General features: G+C 36.9%; 3 protein-coding genes across 3 annotated transcripts; 2 read left to right on the plus strand and 1 right to left on the minus strand.

Moving 5' to 3' along the window:
* Positions 1-1,260: 1,260 nt before the first annotated feature.
* Positions 1,261-16,477, plus strand: LOC112050165 (sarcosine dehydrogenase, mitochondrial). The gene is made up of 16 exons (XM_024088350.2): positions 1,261-1,510; positions 2,665-2,775; positions 3,869-4,011; positions 4,777-4,989; positions 5,579-5,702; positions 6,668-6,876; positions 7,500-7,683; positions 8,142-8,232; positions 10,378-10,630; positions 11,348-11,467; positions 12,068-12,210; positions 13,034-13,139; positions 13,802-13,950; positions 14,658-14,932; positions 15,448-15,614; positions 16,117-16,477. The coding sequence occupies exons 1-16, from the start codon at positions 1,264-1,266 to the stop codon at positions 16,441-16,443; spliced, it is 2,862 nt and encodes a 953-aa protein (XP_023944118.2). The 5' UTR covers positions 1,261-1,263; the 3' UTR covers positions 16,444-16,477.
* A 595-nt stretch (positions 16,478-17,072) lies between these two features.
* Positions 17,073-19,718, plus strand: LOC112050164 (peptidyl-prolyl cis-trans isomerase-like 3). The gene is made up of 4 exons (XM_024088349.2): positions 17,073-17,528; positions 17,826-17,924; positions 18,044-18,162; positions 19,567-19,718. Exons 1-4 carry the CDS (start codon positions 17,388-17,390, stop codon positions 19,691-19,693), a joined length of 486 nt encoding a protein of 161 aa, XP_023944117.1. The 5' UTR covers positions 17,073-17,387; the 3' UTR covers positions 19,694-19,718.
* On the minus strand, positions 19,705-22,829 carry LOC112050163 (zinc finger protein 571). The gene is made up of 2 exons (XM_024088348.2): positions 22,114-22,829; positions 19,705-22,031 (listed from the first exon to the last, which is right to left on the minus strand). The coding sequence occupies exons 1-2, from the start codon at positions 22,261-22,263 to the stop codon at positions 20,451-20,453; spliced, it is 1,731 nt and encodes a 576-aa protein (XP_023944116.2). The 5' UTR covers positions 22,264-22,829; the 3' UTR covers positions 19,705-20,450.
* Between the last annotated feature and the right edge of the window lie 247 nt (positions 22,830-23,076).

Below are 23,076 nucleotides of genomic sequence, written 5' to 3' on the forward strand. Positions count from 1 at the left end.
CGTTTATAATAGTAGTTTAGGATGTGCATCTTTTATTGTATCTATTTTTGAATAAAATGATGTTAAATATATAACCTTGTTAAATTTCACATTCACGGATCTGAATGCCGATGCGCAAGTATGTTGCGTAATAATTTAAACGTAATTAAACGTTGACTGCATCTCAATAACATGAGATATTGTTGTATCTGAAGTAAATTATCGTCTCGTGTAAAGAAACTTGCAAAGTTACACATTCGCGATTTTGAATGGCATACGACGTGCCGTAATTATTATTTGTTATTAAAACTATTCTGATATTAAAAAATGCCGTTCGACGCCCAAAATATATTCATATTGCAAAAATTGTTGTGTAATAATTTAAACATAATTCAATGTTGACTGCAACTCAATAACATTAGATATTATTGTATCTGAAATATATTATTTTTGACCACGTGCAAAGAAGCTTACGAAATTACAAATTCGCGATTTTGATTGCCGTACGACATGCCGTAATTATTATTGTTATTAAAATTCTGATATTAAAAAAAATGCCGTACTACGCCTAAATATATTCTTATTTCAGGCATGTTGTGTAATAATTTAAAAGTGTGATGGAACGTTGACTGCATTTCAATAACATGAGATATTGTATCTGAAATAAATTATTTTTTATCTCGTGTAAAGAAAGTTGCAAAATTACACATTCGCGATTATGAATGCCGTAAGACATGCCGTAATTATTATATGTTAATAAAATTATTCTAATATTTAAAAAAAATGCCGTACTACGCCTAAATATATTCTTATTGCAGGCATGTTGTGTAATAATTTAAACATACGTTGACTGCAACTCAATAACATAAGATATTATTGTATCTGAAATATATTATTATTGACCCCGTGCAAAGAAGCTTGCGAAATTACACATTCGCGATTTTGATTGCCGTACGATGTGCCGTAATTATATCTGAAATAAAAAAGAAATATATGTTTTATAAAATCATTGAAATAATGAAAAAATGCCGTACCTAAATATATTCTTATTGCAGGCATGTTGTGTAATAATTTAAAATTGTGATTGAACGTTGACTGCAACTAAATAAATCGAGATATTTGTAATTGAAATAAATTGTTTTTTTTAATCTCTTGTTTAAAAAGCTAGCTACTAGTAAATTTCACATTCGCAGTTTTGAATGTCGTACGTCACCAAAATATACTATTGCAGGCATGTTATGTAATAATTTCAACTTAATTGAACTCTGACTGTAACTAGATAACATGAGATATTGTTATCACTATATATGTCACGATCTTCTACAAAGCAAACAGTTAATTGACCCTCTGCCGCGGGAGGCAACGCATCTTCAATTGTATTCATTTATACAATACTTGAATATGTTCAAAGTAATAAGAGACAAATGCATTAGAAATAAAGCGGTAAAATATTTGGACAGTTTGAGGAATGGCAGTAGATCGTATGCGACCAATAATGAAATTGTGACTTCAGCTGATATTGTGATTATTGGTAAGTACACAATTTAATTTTTATTGCATTCCTCTTTAAGCCAGCCCTTACAGTATCGCTGTAAACTGGAGTAACTTCTCCCGTTTTCCCTCATTTCCCTTCACTGCCCTGCTCCTATTGAATTATGATGAAAATTATAAATTATAATATAACCTGCTTAGATGTATGAAGTATAATTGTATCTGTAACGAACATACAGACAGACAAAAATTTTACTGATTGCATTTTTGGCGTCAGTATCGATCACTAATCATCCCCTGATAGTTATTTTAAAAATATATTTCATGTACAGAATTGACCTCTCTACAGATTTATTATACCTATTTATAGAAAAGCGAAATCACAGAACATAGAACGCTAAACGCTTTAGCGAAATAATAACGACATCACAAATGAAACCCTCAATAGCTCAACTAACACTCAAGGGTTTATGGGTCTTGGGGTTCGATCCCCGTCCGCTGGACTGTTGTCGTACTTACTCCCAACAGTCTTCCGACTAATTGGAGAGGAATGGGTATATTGATCAGTTTATGAAGATGGTTGTCGCAAATATTCTTAAAAAATATCTATATTTTGTGTGACGTGTAAATATCTAGTGACCCTAGAATACGAATTAATGAAAATGCAGGGAATTTAAAATAAAAACATTAATAGAGTAGGTACATATTTATAGATTATATTACTGGTAGTAAGTACTTACAGTTGAGTTTTCTGAAAATTCGCCCTGTCAATAAAAAAAATTGTATTTGGACGATAGTTTTGTTTATTAAAGGTAAATTATACGTAACACTATGCATATTAAAATTATCAAAGCGAAAAATATTGATTTACGAATTGTCTAACGCAGTTGCAGGAATCAACTGGTAGTTAGTTGTAAATCGAGCCTAAAAGATGAAAAAAAATACCTACATATCTTACTATTGAACTTAGAAATACATAACAGAACGAGAGAGTTTATTATTATTAAATAAAATCAGGTATTATAAAATAACAAAACAACTTATCAGTTATAATTAACGTTCATTAAAAGACAATTACTCCACGAACAATCACAATAACAGTACGTGCTTACTGATTCGGTATATATTTTTAGTAAGTACTTACCGATTCGGTATATATTCGTTTGTTATATCGAATGTAATAACCGATTTCAGGCGGAGGAATTGCGGGCTGTAACACTTTGTACCAACTTAGTAAAAGAGGAGCAAACGCTGTGCTTCTAGAAGCAAACAGACTTACGAGTGGAACAACGTGGCACACAGCTGGTATGTTTTCATTTTCATTCTTCCATCAGTAAATCAAAATCAAAATCAAAAATCATTTATTTCAAGTAGGCTCAGTTTACAAGAACTTTTGACACGTCAGTTGACTATTTGTAAAGATTCTACCACCGGTTCGGAACGCAGGTTCTGCTGAGAAGATACCGGCAAGAAACTCAACAGTTGCTCTTTTGAAAAAGTCATACAGTATTATAATTTACAATTGATAACAATTACTGTTTACATTTCTTATAGTTTTACTTTCTGTGTGAAGGTGGAAGCTGATCCAACGGCCTCCAAGCATCTTTATCATTAAGGAACTCATCAATGTTGTATATAATATGTTTTCATCTCTCACAGATGAATTTTGACGGCCTCCGTGGCGCAGTGGTAGGCGCGGTGGATATACAGGACGGAGGTCCTGGGTTCGATCCCCGGCTGGGCAGATTGAGATTTTCTTAATTTGTCCAGGTCTGGCTGGTGGGAGACTTCGGCCGTGGCTAGTTACCACCCTACCGACAAAGACGTACCGCCAAGCGATTTAGCGTTCCGGTACGATGCCGTGTAGAAACCGAAAGTGGTGTGGATTTTCATCCTCCTCCTAACAAGTTAGCCCGCTTCCATCTTAGACTGCATCATCACTTACCATCAGGTGAAATTGTAGTCAAGGGCTAAGTTGTAAAGAATAAAAAAAAAAAATGAATAAAATATGCGACTAACAATTAATCCTTTCGGGACGGAATTTCAAAATTTCTTTTTAACCCTTTCGGGGTGCAATTTCAAAATTACTTGAACTACTGCACTAGGTATATTATATTTACACGCTTTATATTAGTTTCACTTGTAACTATGTAGGTATGTAAGAAAATCTTGGAGTCTTAACTTAACCCACTTCCCGGTTTTCGATTAGGATGATATTTTGAGATCTGAAGACAATACATGACTAGCTAAGAAACGTCATTACAAATCTAATATGGCGGTCTCCCCAATCACTTTAACTATGTAGGAAAGACAAATCTTGGAATCTTAATTTGACCCACTTCCCGGTACGGTACGGTAAATTAGTTGGTGCGGTTTTAATAATTTTCATTTATTTTAGGTTTAGTGTGGTCACTGAGGCCAAGCGATCTAGAAGTGAGACTATTAGAAGACTCCAGAAAAGTCTACAGTGGTTTAGAAGAGGAGTCCGGAGACTATGCTGGCTGGATTAACAATGGCGGCATGTTTATATCGCGCAGTAAGGTATGTCCGTTGTAAAATACTAGGATAAAAATAAAAGGAAAAAGCCTATGCCAGATTATTCATCTATGTCTGTGCCAAATATCATCCAGATTCGTTCAGCAGTTGACCCCGTAGGTAGATCTAACCGTCGGTATGATCGGCCTGGCCCATTCAACTAGATCGTCAAATTGTGCTCATAATTATAGCCAAAAATGCTTCGCATGATTACCAAAGCTCCTTCGTACATCAATAAAGATCTCTAACTAAAAATTAAAACTACTTGTATAAAAACAAAAGTTACTGACTCAATGAATACATACCAAAAGCATGTTTAAAATCGTCATCCAAATCAACTTGCAAGGAACTATCTATAACTATCTATACTAATATTTAGTAGCTGAAGAGTTCGTTTGTTTGGTTGAACGCGCTAATCTCAGGAACTACTGGTCCGATTTAAAAAATTCTTTCAGTGTTAGATAGCAGATTTATCGAGGAAGGCTATGAGAGATATATATTATCTCCGTATTCCTACAGGAAGGAAAACCATGCGGGTGAAACCGCGCGCTGTCAGCTAGTAGTAAATAAACCTGGATAAACTAGAGACGAGCGCCATAAGATGTCATAAAGTAGACACTAACATATTAGGGCAAATCACTGGATTTTGCACCTAAAAAGCCTTAATAAAGCTTAGAAACACTTAAAATCCAGCTGAATGCCTCACAACAAATTGCAAGAATAATAAGTATAAAAAAATTATTACAATAGTGTCCAATTAATTTGTTTTAGGTACGCACAGAAGAATACATGCGACTACACACTCTGGGGAAGGCGATGGGGGTGCCAAGCGAAGTTCTAGATCCCACTGAAGCCCAGAAACTGTTCCCTCTTTTGGACCCATCAGTATTTAAAATGGCGCTATACTCGCCCACAGATGGTACTATCGACCCTGCAATGGCGTGTAATGCTCTTGTTAAAGTAGCAACTAAAAATGGCGGGAAGGTAAAATATTGGGAATGTTGTTTTTTATTTGTTTTACGACTGCAAAGTCAGACCAAGCCTCATGTGTATAAATATTTTCTTAAGATTTATCAGTAACAATCCATATTCGGCTTACTGTTGAGCACAAGTCTCCTTAAACAATGAGAGGGATTTGGCAAATAGTCCACCACGCTGGGCCATATGAGGTTTGGATTGGATTAAAAAAAAATCTCAGGTATGCAGGTTTCCTCACGATGTTTTTCCTTCACCGTTTTAGACACGTGATATTTAATGTCGTAAAATGCACATAACTGAAAAGTTAGAGGTGCATGCCCCAGACCGCATTCTATCTTACGCCCTCCGATAAATCAAAGGCCGAGTTCATATCAACTGGAATATTACGGAATAATTACTTATCATTTTACCAAAGGTTTCTAACCTAACCTAAAATCGAAAAAAACCTTGAGAAAATCCAGAACCTTCTATATCTTGTTTCGTACATAGATCATTCGATCGAGCTATCCTTAAATCGGTAGTAATCTTCCTACAATATTGAATAATGAATGAATGATATTAAAATATAGGTATAATAGTTTACAACTATTTACAGATTTACGAAGATTGCCCTGTGATTGATGTCCACTATGCACACAATATATTCGGCAATAAAGAGGTGACCGGTGTACACACAGACAAAGGATTTATTAGAACTAAATGTGTTGTAAATTGCGGAGGTAAAAATATATTTAAATTAGAACTACTTTAAAAATCATCATTATCACCCAATGGACTGACTGCCGGTCATAGGCCTCTTGCATGGACCTCCAAGCACAAAAGTCTCGAGCCGCCAGCATAGTCCGAAGAGCTGATGGACGTTAGGGTCCCAAGGTGCTGGAATGGCGATTCCGCACCAGAATGCAGAATCAGTGTTGGTCGACCCCCTATTAGGTGGGGCGAAGATAGCAAGTGGGTTGCAGGGAGCTGCTGGATGCTGACTTATAAATATTCTTAGTGAATTTCCCATTTATCAATTTATCATAAGAGAAAAGACAGAAATGTGTGTAGCCAATGTTCGGAAGTATCGTAAATTGATATTTAGCACATGCCTACTTCCATTAAGGTGACATATTTAACTCTTTAACGATAACTATCAGATATTAGCGATAACGACCGGGAGTGTCGGCTCAACATGCACTCCGAGGCACGGAAGTGTATTCATTATACCCACTGCCATATTAAAGTAACTTGATACCCTAAACAATCTTCCCCTGGCGTTCCTATCCTTAAATTAACTACAAAGAATTAATTGAACACAACGAACGTCAATATGTTCCGTCGTTGTATGTATCAATGAAAATCAATTTAAAATGCGCGGATTTCGAAATTACGTTAACTTTCGTGTGCTCCTTTTTTTTTGTCAATCGTATCTGGTGCCCCTTTTAGACGGGATAACCTTCAAAGCAATTGCTGATAGGCTATTCCACGACCGATACCTTCTATTTTCCAAGGTTAGAACCAGGCCCCGAACATGGAACCTCTTGATACAGAGCTACATAGGCCAACCACTGGTTATTATTAAGGAAATCCACAAGATTAATGTTAAGTAGCTCCCTGAACTCAAAATGAAACGCAATCGCATATATGCATCTCTATGCTTCAGCTTATCAATTGGTGTTGTGACAGGAGGTTGTTTTTGCAGGTGTTTGGGGTCCACGAATAGCTAGATATGCAGGTGTGCCTTCATTGCCCATAATTCCCTTCAAACATGCGTACGTCGTAGCAGACGCGATCCCAGAGATCCGCGGATGTCCTAACATCAGAGATCACGATGTCAACTTATACTTCAAGATACAAGGTGAAAGTTGCAACATCGGCGGCTATGAACATAATCCTATTATGTTAGATCAGGTTGGTATAACAATAAATTATCATAGTTTTACTAAATGAAGTTGCAACCATCATTCCCCCTTTCAATGGTTGTCATTTTTCATTACGTCAATCACAAGTAACAAAACAACAAAATAAACAAGTAATTCAATAGTTTAAAATTTGCAAATTTTTTTCCCGTCGCCGTCTTTTCTCGTCTCGAAATGACACAAGCTAAGCGTATTTTCGGACTAGGATGCATGCCATGAGATATCTAATGACAAAATGAAATCCAAAATATTGCCCTGTATTTCATTGCAATAAGACAGAAAGAGAGATATTTTTGATTCTGCAGCTATTGGTCGACAATGTCACTGTCCCTGGGAGTACTGATAATTTTAAATACTTGTCTGGGGGCTTACCACAACCTTTTGCAAAACATCATAATATCTGTCGATCTTATTTAAGGGCGTAAGTAAAATTGCCTCAGTAAGTGGTACGAATTAAGTGAATGAAATGACGTCCAAAATCGCTATACAAAACAATCCTGCGTTAAGCTTAATTTCCCTCGGGGTAGGAATAAAACATTATGAATTCTACGGATTTAAGAGCTTGTGGTAAGATCTCTGAGACGGATCATCCCCTTAGAAAAAATGTACTTGCAGGTTTCAGACAGCCAACATTTCCACCTATACGACTTAGACTGGGACGTGTTTAGCGTTCACATGAACAGTGCAGCGTCTCTATGTCCCAAACTTGCGAACGTTGGTGTGAAGAGCACTGTGTGCGGTCCGGAGTCCTTTACTCCCGACCACAAGCCGATACTGGGGGAAGATCCCAATGTATTTGGTAAGTGTAAAAATATTTGGGAATTTCATGACTTATTGACTCAGCTTTCACTTTTGAGATGGTGTGTTAATAATTTTATTAAGAGCCTGTTAAAAAGTAGAGTTTTTAAGCAGGAACTTTAAAGAAGGCCTATAATTTTCTAGCAAAAGTTTCTTTAATAGTCACAGGCTCGATACAAACATCTACACAAAATTAGATCATGCCGACAAACTTTTTAAATTCTCGGATTGAAAAATTACTTTCATGTCGATATTTTCCTAAAAATAACAGTTTAATAGGCAATAGAGTTGCAGACAAAAAACTTCATTCATTTCTACGTTTTAAGTGTGACTGTTTAGGTTATTCTCAGGCCAGAATTCTCCCACATTTACATATCACGAGAGTCACCATTTTCTATCATACGAGTACTGTTTCCTTTTGTGAGACACATGTTATAACTTAATCGTATCGTTTTTAAGGATTGTATCACAACTGTGGCTACAATTCAGCGGGGATGATGTTTTCGGCTGGTTGCGGCATACAAATGGCGGAATGGATAATCACTGGAAGGTAAATTATCATCACATCACATAGGCCTTTTTAGGGACTTCCAAACACAATGCTCCTGAATGGACTGTGACCTATAGTACAGGCACTCTGCGAGACGGGGTAGACTAATTTTTGACTTTGATTGCGCTAAGTTAAATGCTCGCACTAAATTATTGTGATTGATTAGCCCCGTGGATTCCGAACAAAACTAGTTTTTACGGCCGAAACCGAAACCGAATTCAGTTTTAACTTTCAGCCTTAGCCTTCGGCCGAAACTAAACCTTCCCACGTAAGGTCACTTTTTCGTATGGAAGAAACAAAGTCAGTTAAATTGCAAAACACTTCTTTGAGATTCTTAAAATTTAGTATGAAGCTCCAAAGGCCCTGCCCCTACCTCGCTACGCCCATGAACTTTACCTCTTTATAATATTAGTAAAGATGGTACCGACTAATTGTAACTTTAATCTTAACACTTACGTACTTATCTTGTCATATTTCCTAATAATAAACACAAAACTTGTTGTTATCCATTAAAGTATATTTATCATTTATAAGTTCTTCAAAACAAAAATTCTTTCATTTAAATAATATTTTTAGAATTATCGTTGGTCTGGTAAATGGTACTTTAGCACGACCTTAAAGGTTATCTGGAAATATTGGCAAGATATAAACCGTTATATTTGTGGGCCATTGAATGACGTCTAGCCCGGCTTGGCGGCATATTAGAATCATCGCCGTACCTATAAAATAAATGCCCTATTGGTACATATATATATATGGCGCGGTTTTATGACGTGCTATTGTGTGTACATAAAATTATGTTCACAATATAGTTACCAAATAGCTTTTCGCTTAGTTGAATAAAGGGAAAACTTGTTTACATAATTCGAAAGACCATCAAAGTCATGTTAAAAAACGGTTGACAACTTGAAATCGTCTATAGTTGTTTTACTCCTACCACAGATATTTGTCCCATTTCCCTGAATCCAAATTTAGCTAGAATTTTTTGACTATTGTAACAGAAGGTGGGAGAAGTAAAATAATAGTTTCACTGTACACAAATTTATTCGATAACAATTTTATTACACGCTGACGGTAGTATATCAATAAATCTGCCAAACAACCCTCTATTTCATAATATTTGCAAAGTTACCTTGTTAAGTTGTTGGTAACACGAATATGATAACAATACAAGTACGTTTTAATAATAGTTCCGGAGTATTATTATACAAACCAAACGTTATAATTCTATCTAAAACACATTAATTAATTAGAGGAGATTTATAACGATCGTAATTTTTTTTTTTTTATTGAGAAAGAATACAATAAGGAACTTAAGCTAACTTATCCTAATAACTATACAAATCATGCCCACGTGGAATGGTGGCAAGAATACTGGCTGCATTTCCGCGCTGGACAGCCAGGCTGATCCTTTGCGCAAAAAATGAGCCAGCCCTTCTGTCTCTTCTATCGTAAAATAATATTAAAATATCGAAACACAAAGTTGAGAAATTAAATACAATATAAATCATAGATAGCGTGACGTCACAATTGTTAAGAGTAAAATAACCAATGATGAATTTATATTATGTAAAATAAATAATTATATTTATATAAATCATTAATAATAACCTCTACACTGTTCGGATTGATAATCATTGTTAATTAATTAAATTTAACTATAATAACCGGAAGTCATAAAAGTGTGAAATGGAATGACGCTACTATACGCTAGGCGGCGACACGTATCTATACGAAATAGGCGGGAAGTAGGTACTATTTGTAACACTATGTATTTTGCGAGTTGAGTTGTTATTTTACCCTAACTAACTAACCTAACAGAGTCGAAGATACGTAGTAGGAGGTAGAATAAACGGATCCCGAAGGCATTCCATATTTTCCATAAACTCCATATTTCTTGCCCTGTACTGGGTCATTAAAATAGGGCGCAGATGATGATTATTCGATTATTTTGCTTTTTTCAGACCCCACTACAACATGTTCACATTTGACGTGACTATTATAGAATCGAAGATACGTAGTAGGTGGCAAAAAAAAACAGACTCTGAAAGGCATTTTATATTTTCCGTATTCCATCTATGTTTTGCACTGTACTGGTTCATTAAAATAGGGTGACGATGAATTCGACTATTCTGCTGTTTTCAGACCCCACTACAACATGTTCACATTCGACGTGAGCCGCTTCACACCGGGTCAGCTGTCCCGACCGCACTGGGCGCGTGAGAGTAGCCACGAGGCTTATGTCAAGAACTACAGTGTCGTGTTCCCGAATGATGAGCCGCTAGCTGGTCGTGACGCGAGCCACGATGCGTTGCACCAGGAGCTTATAGACGACGGCGCTGTGATGCAGGCCAGGGCTGGGTGGGAAAGGCCTGGTTTCTACTTGCTGGGGGAAAAGGTAGGCAGGCTTTCGCTAAGTATTATATCTTGTATTCCCGAAGGGTGTGTCGCTAGAGGGACGTGCTGCGAGCCACGATGCGTTGCACCAGGAGCTTATAGACGACGGCGCTGTGATGCAGGCCAGGGCCGGATGGAAAAGACCTGGTTTCTACATGCTGGGGGAAAAGGTAGGCAGGCTTTCGCTAAGTATTATATCTTGTATTCCCGAAGGATATGCGGCTATAGCGGACCGCGGCAAAAGTCATAATGTTTTGCACCAGGAGCTTATAAATGACGGCGCTGTGGAAAGAAAGTGGAAAGTGGAAAAAACTCAGTTTTTACATTCTGGAGGAAAAGATGCCTACCTTTTACATCAAGAACTATAGGTATTATTGTATTTCAGAATGACTAGCCGTTAGCGGGTCGTGACGCCATTACTGGTCATCTCGTAGACGACTGAGATACGTCTCTCGTCGTGGTGTACATTTAAGGCCTTCAGACAAAACAAACATAAGTTTTACTTTGAAACTGAAGGATTTTCAAGCAGTTGATTTTTTCTTTTCCTCCCACACTTTCTTAAATCTGGTACAATTTGTCATGACTGTGATCATGATCATATCACACTATGAAAATTACTGATGAAAGATTCTACTCAATGAAAAGACTCAATTAATCTACTTGCCCTTCACAGTTGATCTTAAACTTATTTTATTTTATATAAATATTTATCTTTTAGATTCGAGTGCAGCAGTACGACTGGGGTGGCGTCAATGACTACCCTCGCAATTTAGATCTCCGGTACGAAGAAGTTCTTAAAGGAGACTACACGTTCGGATTTTCGAAACACCACGACTTGGTAAGCGATTACTTTTGCTTCAATTTAGCTTATTTGTACCTGCATCCATACTAATATTATAAAGCTGAAAAGTTTGTTTAAACGCGTTAATCTTAGGAATTAATGGTCCGATTTGAAAAATTCTTTCAGTGATAGATAGCCCATTTATCGAGTAAGATTATAGACTATACGTGAACGGGAACCACGCGGGTGAAACCGCGCCGCGTCAGCTAGTTACTGATACTGGTACTCGTATTATGCATACCTAAATCGTGCTTGTGGACGCAAGTGGCCTCTTTCGGTTCTTGGAAGACTGTATGCCTTTGAATATAGTAGTTTAGCTTTATTCGGACTATTTAATAGATAGTTTATGTGAAGTTAGCACGAAATCGGTCGAGCGACCGGTAAAAATGAATTCAGGGGTACGGTTGGGGAGGGGAGGGGAGCGGTAGGGTAGGGTAGGAGTAGGGTAGTGTAGAGTAGGGATAAGGAAGAAGTGCACACAAGTTAAAGCGATGCTTGACCGGGTCCGTTAGTATGATAAAAAGAGGGAAACATAGGTACGTATGACATCAGAACCCTGGCAGATGGTGTTGATAATGTTTTTGCGTTTCAATGTAGATTGGTGCCGAGGCACTGGCCTGTAGGAACGCGGCCGCCATGTTCAACATGTCGTACTACGGCAAGCTGTATCTCACCGGACCCGACGCGCAGCGAACCGCCGAGCTGGCCTTCACTGCTGATTTATCTAAGGGAAAGGACAGGTTGGTGCTAAGTGTAGTTCTTAAGAAAGTAATAATATTTATTTTAAAAACTAGCGAACGCCCACGACTTCGTCCGCGTGGAAATCAATGCAAACTTTCAAGTCCTATTTCACCACTTTAGGGGTTGAATTTTAAAAATTTTTGAATTACATTTATTTTATACACATTTTTCACATTTTTCATATATTTCGTATTTTTTTATGATTTATGAACAAATTTTTAAAACTGTAACTCCAAAAAAAACATACATACAGCCGAACGTAGAACCTCCTCCTTTATGGAAGTCGGTTAAAAATGAATGACTTTCCATACAAACTTTCAACCCCTTATTTTGCCCCCTTCTCATTTTGTTTCCGCAATAAAAACTATCCTATAACCTTCTCCGTATTATGGTCTTAAACCGTGCCAACTTTAATTTGAATTCATTCAGTAGTTTCAGCGTGATGCCCGAATAACAAAAAAACACGGACAGACAGACAAAAATCGATTTTATAATAAATTAAAAAAAAAAATTCAAAATATCTTCAATGTACAGAATGTACAAAATGTAAAGAATTCGTAATATAAGTATAAATTTTAGATGGCGCTGTCGTCCGTTATGCCACGCTAACGTTTGTTGTTACAAATGGTATAAGTAAAATCTCAAATTGCGAATGAATGTATAGAATTCGACCAGTTCTATTATAAGTATAGATAGATATAGATAGATACTAGATACACATTATTACATAGATTGTGCTATACACCACAATGCCTAACTGTCTAATGATCAGTTTTATCTAGTGCTTACTATAATATCCTGTAATTTCCGCAAATTTTTCAGAGTTGTCTACACTCTGCTCCTGAACGACAAAGGTGGCGTAGAAGCTGATCTAACTGTCAGCATCCTTGATGGAGGTCAAGGTTCCCTGCATGAACCTATTTTTAAAGTAAGATACTAATTATTGTTGATTTTACTTATTTTGCTATTTTCTGTTATACAGAATCCATATAATAATAATAACAATGATGTTCACCTGATTGATTTTTTAACTAAAAACATGTTTGTAAAGAGTCAAGTGAATTATGTACTTTGATTTTCAATAATGTAAGCTCAAAGGAATATGCCCTTTGAGCTTACATTATCGAAAAATAAATATTCCGTCAATTTATACTATTTTCTGGAAATGCCTTTGTTGGGAGTTGGAGCCCCCGGAGGTCAAATAAAAGACCTATGCACTCGACTGTTTTATTTATTAATATTTGTAAAATTTAGTGAACGGCACATCACTTGAAAGGAAGGGAAAATGACAGATAATATGACACTTGAATGTCCGCGAGTGACAGTTTGTATAGACAATATCCACAGACAATAGAGACTTATTACTGGCTACCATTGTACCATAGACACATTCCAACCTGCTACATTCCAACTTTTTATTTTGCCTTGCCTTGATTTCAATATGTATTTTTTTAGAATAATAAATAAATAAATAAGGTACTGGTATATTATGTTATTGCGAATGCTTCAAATTTATGACACATTGGTCAACAAAACAAACATGTTTCAATGAAATAAAAAGCTGTCGCATTTAAAATGCAACTTTTCTAGGGGCGCGGATACTACTTAGTAACTCCAGGCTTCAGTGCGAACCACACGGCGTCTATACTAAAGCGAGTCATACACAAGTACAAGCTGCGAGCCAACGTCACAGACGTTACCAAACAGCTTTGCATCCTCGCTATACAAGGACCGGATAGGTATGTCATTATAAACCAGCGTATCACCCGTATCAATGGCTAGAGGACAACCGCAGACCTCTTTAATCCGGCCCTATCGCTAATCCGTTCTAAGTGGATACCTACTAAGTATAAACTACCTTCCTGCCAAATTTCAGCTTTGTACATCAAGCAATTTTCGAGATTTCGTGATGAATGACCTTTTGCATTTATGTATTAAGATACGGCGCCCCCGGGCTACAGAGGCCTCTAAAGACTTCAGTAGGATAGGACCGGCTATATAGGACTTGTCACTGTTGTCTATAGAGGCAGAAATTATAGAAAAAAATAAATCATCTTCAGTTATAGTCGATTTAATAAATCAATTTGCTGAAATGGCTGAAGAGGCAAGAAAAGTGTATACTCAATTTAAATTGTTGGTAGCTGAATATCTAGCAGGAAGGATAATCTAGCATCTGTGTTTCTTTTATGAGAATTCTTTAGCCTTCATTTGGGTCCCTAACTAATTTTGATCCAAGGTACACTACGCCATTGTTATAAACCCAACAATAGTACACGGGGAATTGACTTTTTTGACCAAGCCACGACAGCACCGCGATTATGTATATCTCCGAAAGTAATAACCGCATTTATACACTGACACTACTTACTTAAGACACAAGGCAGTCCCGCAAACATGTCCCTTTATATTAGAAAGTATCACTTACCATAGTAAATATTGGTTTCAGCCAACGTATTCTGCAACGATACACAGACGCTGGTCTGTCCAACGACGCATTCCCATTACATACGCATCGCAGCATAAGCGTGACTAAAGCACCTAACGCCCCTGACAATAAGAGTTATACTTGCCGAGCACTGCGCGTGTCGTGGGCGGGGGAGTTAGGCTGGGAGCTGCATATACCTTCCTCGCACGCTATACAGGTGTACAAGGCCTTGAGGCAGGCGAAGGGACTGAGGAACGCTGGCTGGAGGGCGTTAACTTCTCTCAGCGCTGAGAAAGGTACGGTTCCTAGAGTGCTTTAACTTTTCTTTTAAAGAACTTTTTAAAGTAGAATCAATCCGAATTCTAACCAACGCCCTTGACAATAAGAGCTATGTTTGCTGAGCACTGCGTGTGTCGTGGGCGGGGAGTTAAGCTGGGAGCTGCTGGCTGAAGGGCGTTGCTCTAAGCGCTGAGAAAGGTATGGTTGCTATAGTGCTTTAACTTATGTCGTGCAAACTTTTGGGCAACGCAGAATCAATCCAAATTCTACCCAATGCCCTTGACATTAAGAGCTATACTTGTCGTATACTGCGCGTGTTGTAGGCGGGGGAGTTAGTCTGGGAACTGCATATACCTTCCTGGCACGTCGTACAGGTGTACAAGGCCTTGCAGGCAAACCGACGGCTTTAAGTGCTTTGCGAGGCACGGGGTGTATCAACACCGCCAACTTCCCAAACCCAGGCTGCTATTAAGATCAAGAAAACTTATTGCCAGAAAGAATTTAAAAACAATAACACTGCTATAATTTGCAGGCTTCCACTTATGGAATGCAGATTTGAGAACTGATGACAATCCGGTCGAGTCAAATCTGGGTTTTGCGTGTCGGAAAGGCGGTCAATACATCGGCAACGAAGCTGTTACCAAAGCCAGGAAGAACGGAGTAAACAAGAAGTATGCATACTTCACAATTGATGATAAGGCAAGTTATTTTCATTTATAATGTGCTCCCGACCGATTTTTTTTTTCTTCGGCCGCGACGGTCAATTTCGCATGCTGAGATTACCATGTACGCATCAGATATTATAGTGTATAAGTGTTTGCGCAAGCACTCTTTATTAGCTCACTGTCATAGTCCGATGGGACGGCAGACTGACACGACCGTCGTGTTGAGCTATTGGGGCTCTTAATAAATAACTCTAATCACACTCATTATGATTATTCATCATTAATCATCATTAGCAACTCATCTTCGGGTCACTATTGAATGAGTTTCCTCTCAGTATGAGAGGCTCAGAATGAGATGGGTTAGCCCAATAGTCCACCAAGCTGGCCCAATGCGTGTCGTGATAGCCCAGTGGATATAACCTCTACCTTCGACTCGAAGTAAGTTCGAATCCGGTCCGGGGCAAGCACCTCCATCTTTTTTTGTGAAGTCTGCCAATCCGCATTATAAATATTAATTGATAAAATTTACATTCCAGATACCGCTATTTGGTCAAGAAGCTATATTCAGAAATGGGATGCCCGTTGGATATATACGAAGAGGGGACTATGCATTTTTCCTTGACAAACCAATAGGTATCGGCTACATAACCAACGACGGGTCCGTTGTTACAAATGATTTCTTACAAAATGCCGAATACGAAATCGAAGTTATGGGCAAGCGGTATAAAGCGAACCTTCACCTAAGGTCGCCTTTCGATCCAACAGGGCAAAGGATGTTAGGAAATTATGGGGCTCTAGGTATGGATGAGAATACTCATGAACCTCACGCTGGACAGAACGAGAGGGCGGGCGGTAGCGAATAGTGAAATGATCTCAATAAAGATTTAGTTTATAATATTTTCGTTATTTTATTTTAAACTATCCTAAGCCGCGGGCCACGTCAAAACCATTGGAGACCACTAGTCTGCAGATTAGTGATACAGGTCTGATAAACACTATATAAACCATTTATCTATTAGGTGCTTAAAGGAAAATTGCAAATCCTGTTTTACCGTTTGGAGTATAATGTCCATAGATGTGTTAACTGACGATTTAAGTGTTAAGTATAATATACATCAATTTAAACTGAGGTGTGATCAATTTTATCCATTTTAATCTATGAGCTTTTCCTACCGGCAACAGATTTAACGTTTCTGAACGAAGATTGAATGAACTCTATCTAAAATAATGAGCTATCTATTTAATATCTATTGCTAATGATATTCTCAATAATATTTCATCACATAAAATTAGATCACAGGCAAGCGCTGAAAAATTAACTACGACGTGAATGTGAAGCTGTGTGTGTGTTTTACAATTTTTTTAGGCTCAAAAGGGTTAGAACACTACAACCGTAAAGCCAGATTTTATAAAGCTGTTATTTGTTCTCACAGTCACAGCGCATGACAATTTGACTTTGACAATTGACATTGACAGAACACGTCACTGTCACTATTTTTACAATAATTTGCTTGTTTATTTTATTAAACTTTAGAGCTTACGTTTTATTTCAGATTTAGAATTCAGATAGAAGTTCAGAACCTATTTTTACAGATGAAATGTGGAGTATTTAATTTTAAAAATCGTAGTTAAATAATTAAGTTTAGTAGTACAACATACTTATTAAAACAAATTTTGTTTTCTACCTCGACTGTTAATGCAACACTTACACATGACCTGAAAGAATTAGAGAATTTTGGAGTTAACGGTGAAAACAACCATACAACATTAAATATAAACACAATTTTAATGTGCTATTACTATAACAATGTCTGCTACGTTACATACTGATGTTGGAGATATTAAAATCGAACTGTTTTGTGAACAATGTCCCAAAGCTTGTGAAAATTTTTTAGCATTGTGTGCTAGCGACTATTACAATGGGTGCCTGTTCCATAGAAATATTAAGGTAGTTATAAATACTAACTATTTCTTATACTTAATGTAGTTACGATTTACTCATGTAAAGTATGTTTCCAGACACCAATCTCACTAAAAACAGAAATAACAATAATGACTGAATGATATTATGTGATGAAGGCGAGATCTTGTGTCAATTTTCTTATATTAACAGTGCTGATATAGGTATTTACATAGAAGTTTAGTATTAGTATAAAATTTAATTTTAATTAGAGAATAACCAACTTCTTTAAAGTAGTTTTTGTGTCTAACTTCAATTATAAATTGATTTTGAATTTGGTTGCAGGGTTTTATTGTACAGACTGGTGACCCCACTGGAACTGGAAAGGGAGGAACATCAATTTGGGGGAAAAAGTTCGATGATGAATTTAAAGAAGAATTAAAGGTATAGATATCTGGTTTATTGGCAGCAAAATTAATATTAAATTATAATGGAATACACCAATAATAAAAACAGCCTATTAAATGTTTTATTTAATAATTTAAAATAATGAATATTTGCAGCACAATGCAAGAGGCATGGTCAGTATGGCTAATAATGGACCAAACACAAATGGAAGTCAGTTTTTCTTTGTGTATGGGGAGCAACCACATTTGGATCTCAAGTATACAGTGTTTGGCAGGTAGTATTAAATTCATGAGTTAGGTACATATTGTGTAAAAAAAATGTGTATCTAAATTACCTGGCATCACATCTTTTGCTTCATAGACACTACACAAGTATATGTGAATGTGTTGATGTTGTCGTCACCAACCCATATTCGGTTCACTGCTGAGCTCGAGTTTCCTCTCAGAATGAGAGGGGTAAGGCCAATAGTCCACCACGCTGGCCCAATGCGGATTGGCAGACTTCACACTTGCAGAGAATTAAGAAAATTCTCTGGTATGGAGGTTTCCTCACGATGTTTTCCTTCACCGATTGAGACACGTGATATTTAATTTCTTAAAAAGCACACAACTGAAAAGTTGGAGGTGCATACCCCGGACCGGATTCAAACCCACACCCTCCGGAATCAGAATCAGAGGTCATATCCACTGGGCTATCACTGGGTATGTGTTGATGTACCAGAAAATAATAATTTATATAATTCATTCTACATCAGACATCCTTCAATTTATAAAAAATGTGAAAGTTTGTCAGACCATGCTCCTACCATATGTCATATCATCATCCACGGTCTGCTTTGCATCAATCTGCAATTAAGGAATTTGCACAGCATTGGCACAGGAAGGTTTCAAAGGTCAAAAGTCTAAACCCTTAATCAACCAAGTATGAAGTGTAATTCATCTACATTTTATTCAGGATGATATGAGATACTGTTACAGCAACATTTATGCCTTCAATAAATAAGGGGTATTTGATGATTTAAGCTCAGTTCTTTGAGTGAACACAGCCACACTGTTAGTCCCATTAGATGTTTTGTGTTGTAATTATTGATCATAAATTGAAAAAAATATTCTGAAAGATCCTTTAAACCTACAGGTCCCCCCTACCCCAGGTCTCAAGTTCTGGGATCTGCTTAAGGTGTTTCCTCTACCACAAAATGATGATACAATCACTGCCACTTCTACCCGTCATACCTGTCCCTACCACTCAGTAGGTATTAAGCATTGTGGCAACCCTTAAAAAAAAAAATTATAATCCAGCTTGTTCAACAAACATGGTTGTCTTACAAAGCTTTGCTATGAAGCCAAGTGGGTCTATCGACTGACTAAATGATACCCTAAAGAAAATATAAAAAAAATACTATGGACAATTTCAAGGTTTTGCTTTGGCTTATGTGCATGTCATCACTACCCTCCTCCTACCCTACTCCACATATGGCAACTTCACCCCATTGGCTAGTCTTAACTAGTTGTTTAACTTGTGTGTTGTGCAACTGTTTACACAAGCAACCAATAAGCTATAAGTGCCAAGCAAAAACTTTAGCCTGAAAATAAGATCGTTACAAGAAGTAAATAGAGTAATTACTAATGTCATTAAGCCACATGTGACTAATTTTATTAATACATATTATTTATTTCAGAATTATAGACGGTTTAGAAGCACTTGATGACTTGGAGAAGATGGCAGTGAATCCCAAAACATTTAGACCATTATCAGAGGCCAGAATTACATCTGTCACTATACATGCAAATCCTTTAGCTGGTTAAGAATAAATTAATTGAAAAATAACAATATTTGGTTTTCTTTATTTAGGTTCAAAACATTAAAATCACAGGGAATTAATTACTAATTATTGCTCATAAACAATTTTGTCAGATATTTTGAATATATGCAAGTATAAAAAATAAATGGTAACAATGATTAATAGCTACAAATAAATAACATACAAATGGTGGCGTAACTACACTATCTGGGGCCTTGGCAAAAACGGGGCTCCAGAAAATTTGTTTGTTGTGAATTTTTTAATATTAGACTACTTTTGAGCTGACTGTCTCATGCCAGGGGCAAGTGGCATTTTGCCAATCTGAAACCCTATGGTTACGCCACTGCATAGAACACTTGATTATCATCCGTACACAAGATTAAGGTAAATGCATTTATTGTGTTACCACTTCTAGAAATATGACGTCAAAAGATCAAGATTCCTGATAACTTATCTATTTTTGGTATGAACTACTATATAACTAGTAGTACTAGAAACTTAATTAATCTCATATTAACATAATTTTAATTTGTAGGTAAATATATCTACATACTAATATAAATCTAGTGTTTAAAATTCTATAAGTACATGTTGGGGTGCATCCTATAATATTTAACAAGATTACAATAATTTAGAATACTGATTAAAATATAACAAGCAATTAAAATGTATGTTTACAGTTTTAACCATTATAACTATTTACATTAATTTAAAAACAAAAGTTATTTCTATGACATTTTTTCAATGTCTAGTCTTGTATCTCAGGTTTCATCATAAAAATTGTCTTCCATGGGGAAATCAGGTTCGTTCTCCTTCTTAATTTCAGTGTTGGAGATTTTTTCATCAAAATTATCAGTGAAGTGTGACTTTATGTGAGCCACTAAGTCTGCTTTCTTCTCAAATGTGGCGCCACATTCAATACAAGGCATGTTCACGACCAAGCATTCGTGCATCTGTTCATGTTTGTCTAGTTTGTCCTTTCTAACAAACTTTTTATCGCACTGGCTGCAGCTGAACGGCTTCATACCAGAGTGTATTGTGACATGACGGTCGAGTTCTCTCTTCCTAGAAAACTTTTTAAAACAGATTTTACATTGAAAAACTCTAGAACCAATGTGAGCTATAGACACATGAGTTTTATAAGCATCTAATGAAGCAAATCTTTTAGGGCACTGATGACATTTAATGTTTTTGGGTCTGTTTTTTGTTGGTGTTGTAACTTTTTGCTTGGATGGAGAATTGTGTATTCTTTTTCCTGAGGTGGATGGATTTTTTTGCATTTGGCTTATAAAGCTACCTTCACCGGCAATGTGATCTGGTACCCTAGGTAGATCATAATCATTAGCATTTGCATTGCTAGAGTTCAGTTGTGAAGGTGAAGTCATCAGGTTATTGAATGGGTTCACATTGACAACCATGTCATGTGTTTCTTGGTCATTTTCATATGCTTTATGTTCAGGACTAATAGGGCCATGTTTAACTTCATGTTTGATAAGCTTATCTCTTCGACCAAATGTCAGTGGACACTTCCGACAAGCATATGGTTTCATTCCAGAATGAACTAATACATGACGTTGCAGGTCACCTTTGGCTACAAAACTGCGTGGACACAGTGGACAAACATGTGGTTTGTGTCCCGCGTGGATTCTCAGATGTTTGCTCAGATTTGTATTACGAGAGAAGCTCTTCAAGCAATACTGACATTGGAAAGGTCTTACACCTGTATGTACAATTGAATGTTTACGTAAATCTGACCTTCGACCAAAGCATTTGTCACATTCGGGGCAATGGTAAGGTTTGTCACTTCCATGAACTTGTTTGGTGTGAGCTACATACTGTGTACGTTCAGCAAATACCAGACTGCATTCAACGCATTTGTAGGGAAGATTAGGGTCGTGGAAGCCATGTTCATGTTCCTTACATTTGTCCTGTGAAATAAAGGCTTGATCGCAGAACTTACACATAAAAACATTTTTGTAGAATGATTCAGAGTTTGTGTCTCCATCTGGTGTGTTGTTTCTTTCCACTGTCTCTACTTCAGCTTGATCAACATTATCTGAATCTTCCGAAGAGTCATAATCGAGGCTGGGATCCACAACCATCACAACACTGTCTTCAACAATATAATCTTCAGCTTTTGGTTTTTGGGTTTCCTGCAAGTTATTATAATTGAAAGAACTCAGCTCAGATGAGTTTGAGTTGTCCAACTCATTGACACTGTTTGTTATTTGTCTCAGTCTGGCCTCACTTTGAATACACTGTGATCTGAATTTTGAACATTTATTCAATTTAAACAAACATTTGTAGCATATTCTGGCAGGGAGGCCATCATTGGGATCCATCTGTAATAAGAAATAGCCATTAGTTATAGGTACATCAGTAATACAAAGCTTGCAAAGAGGATATCATTTATGATTTACTGACCTGTAGTTCGAAGCATTCAGCGATTTTCGAGGTTAAAGAGATATTAGCTTCATCATCAGCAGTACTAAATATTGACATTGTAAGATTACATTTATTGAGGCAGAGGCGGCACAGCGCGTGGAAATTCGCGATAATAAACGAATCATCCATCTTGATCAAATTACATTTAAATATATTTCTACTTCGAGTTTATTCTCCAGCAAATGACATTAGCTGATTCCTCGTCGTTCTCTTGTTTTTTTTATTTCAGAAGCGCCACGAACGCCATGTTAAAAAACACACACAAAGCATCGAAGGCTACGGCCCCTCGTCGCGACTACGCAATCGTTCGATCCAACTGGAGCGCTGTACAGCTCTGCAGGGCTGCGCTCGGGGCATCCGCACATCGCGCCGTCACTGTTTGTTTTATCATTTAAAAATTATTTTATGAACAGAATAGAACGCTCTCACTAAATTATTTTTCACATATAATTTGTAATATTTTACAAACACAAGCCGCTTGTTTATGTTTCTGAATAAATAAAATTTTAAATTGTAAAATCAAAATAATACCGCGCATCCACTTTCACACATTTTTTTTAAATTATTGTCATTTGTCAAAAACCAATGTTGCTAGAACAGTCAGCAGATAACCAATTAATGAGTAGAATATTGCCAGAAACAGATTTTAAATAAAAACTATCGGGACCATAGAGAAATATCAGGACTAATAGGGACTAAATTGGGACGCTCGTCGCTAGAAAAATAGAAAAAATTAATGTACAGAAATGAAATTTGGGCTACATTTTACATAAGGTTCAGTCTTGTCGCAGATTGAGTGTTACCAGTATACCTAAATCAAAAATAATCATGGACCAACACAGACTAATTATATAGGGACCAGCCTCGCTAGATGTTACCCTTCTCAAAGTATAAGATTAGTAGATTAATGGGTGCGATACAATAGGTGGTGGGTTCGATCCC

This window comes from Bicyclus anynana, chromosome 4 (assembly GCF_947172395.1).
Source record: "Bicyclus anynana chromosome 4, ilBicAnyn1.1, whole genome shotgun sequence".
In the NCBI taxonomy this organism is placed as follows: Eukaryota; Metazoa; Arthropoda; class Insecta; order Lepidoptera; family Nymphalidae; genus Bicyclus; species Bicyclus anynana.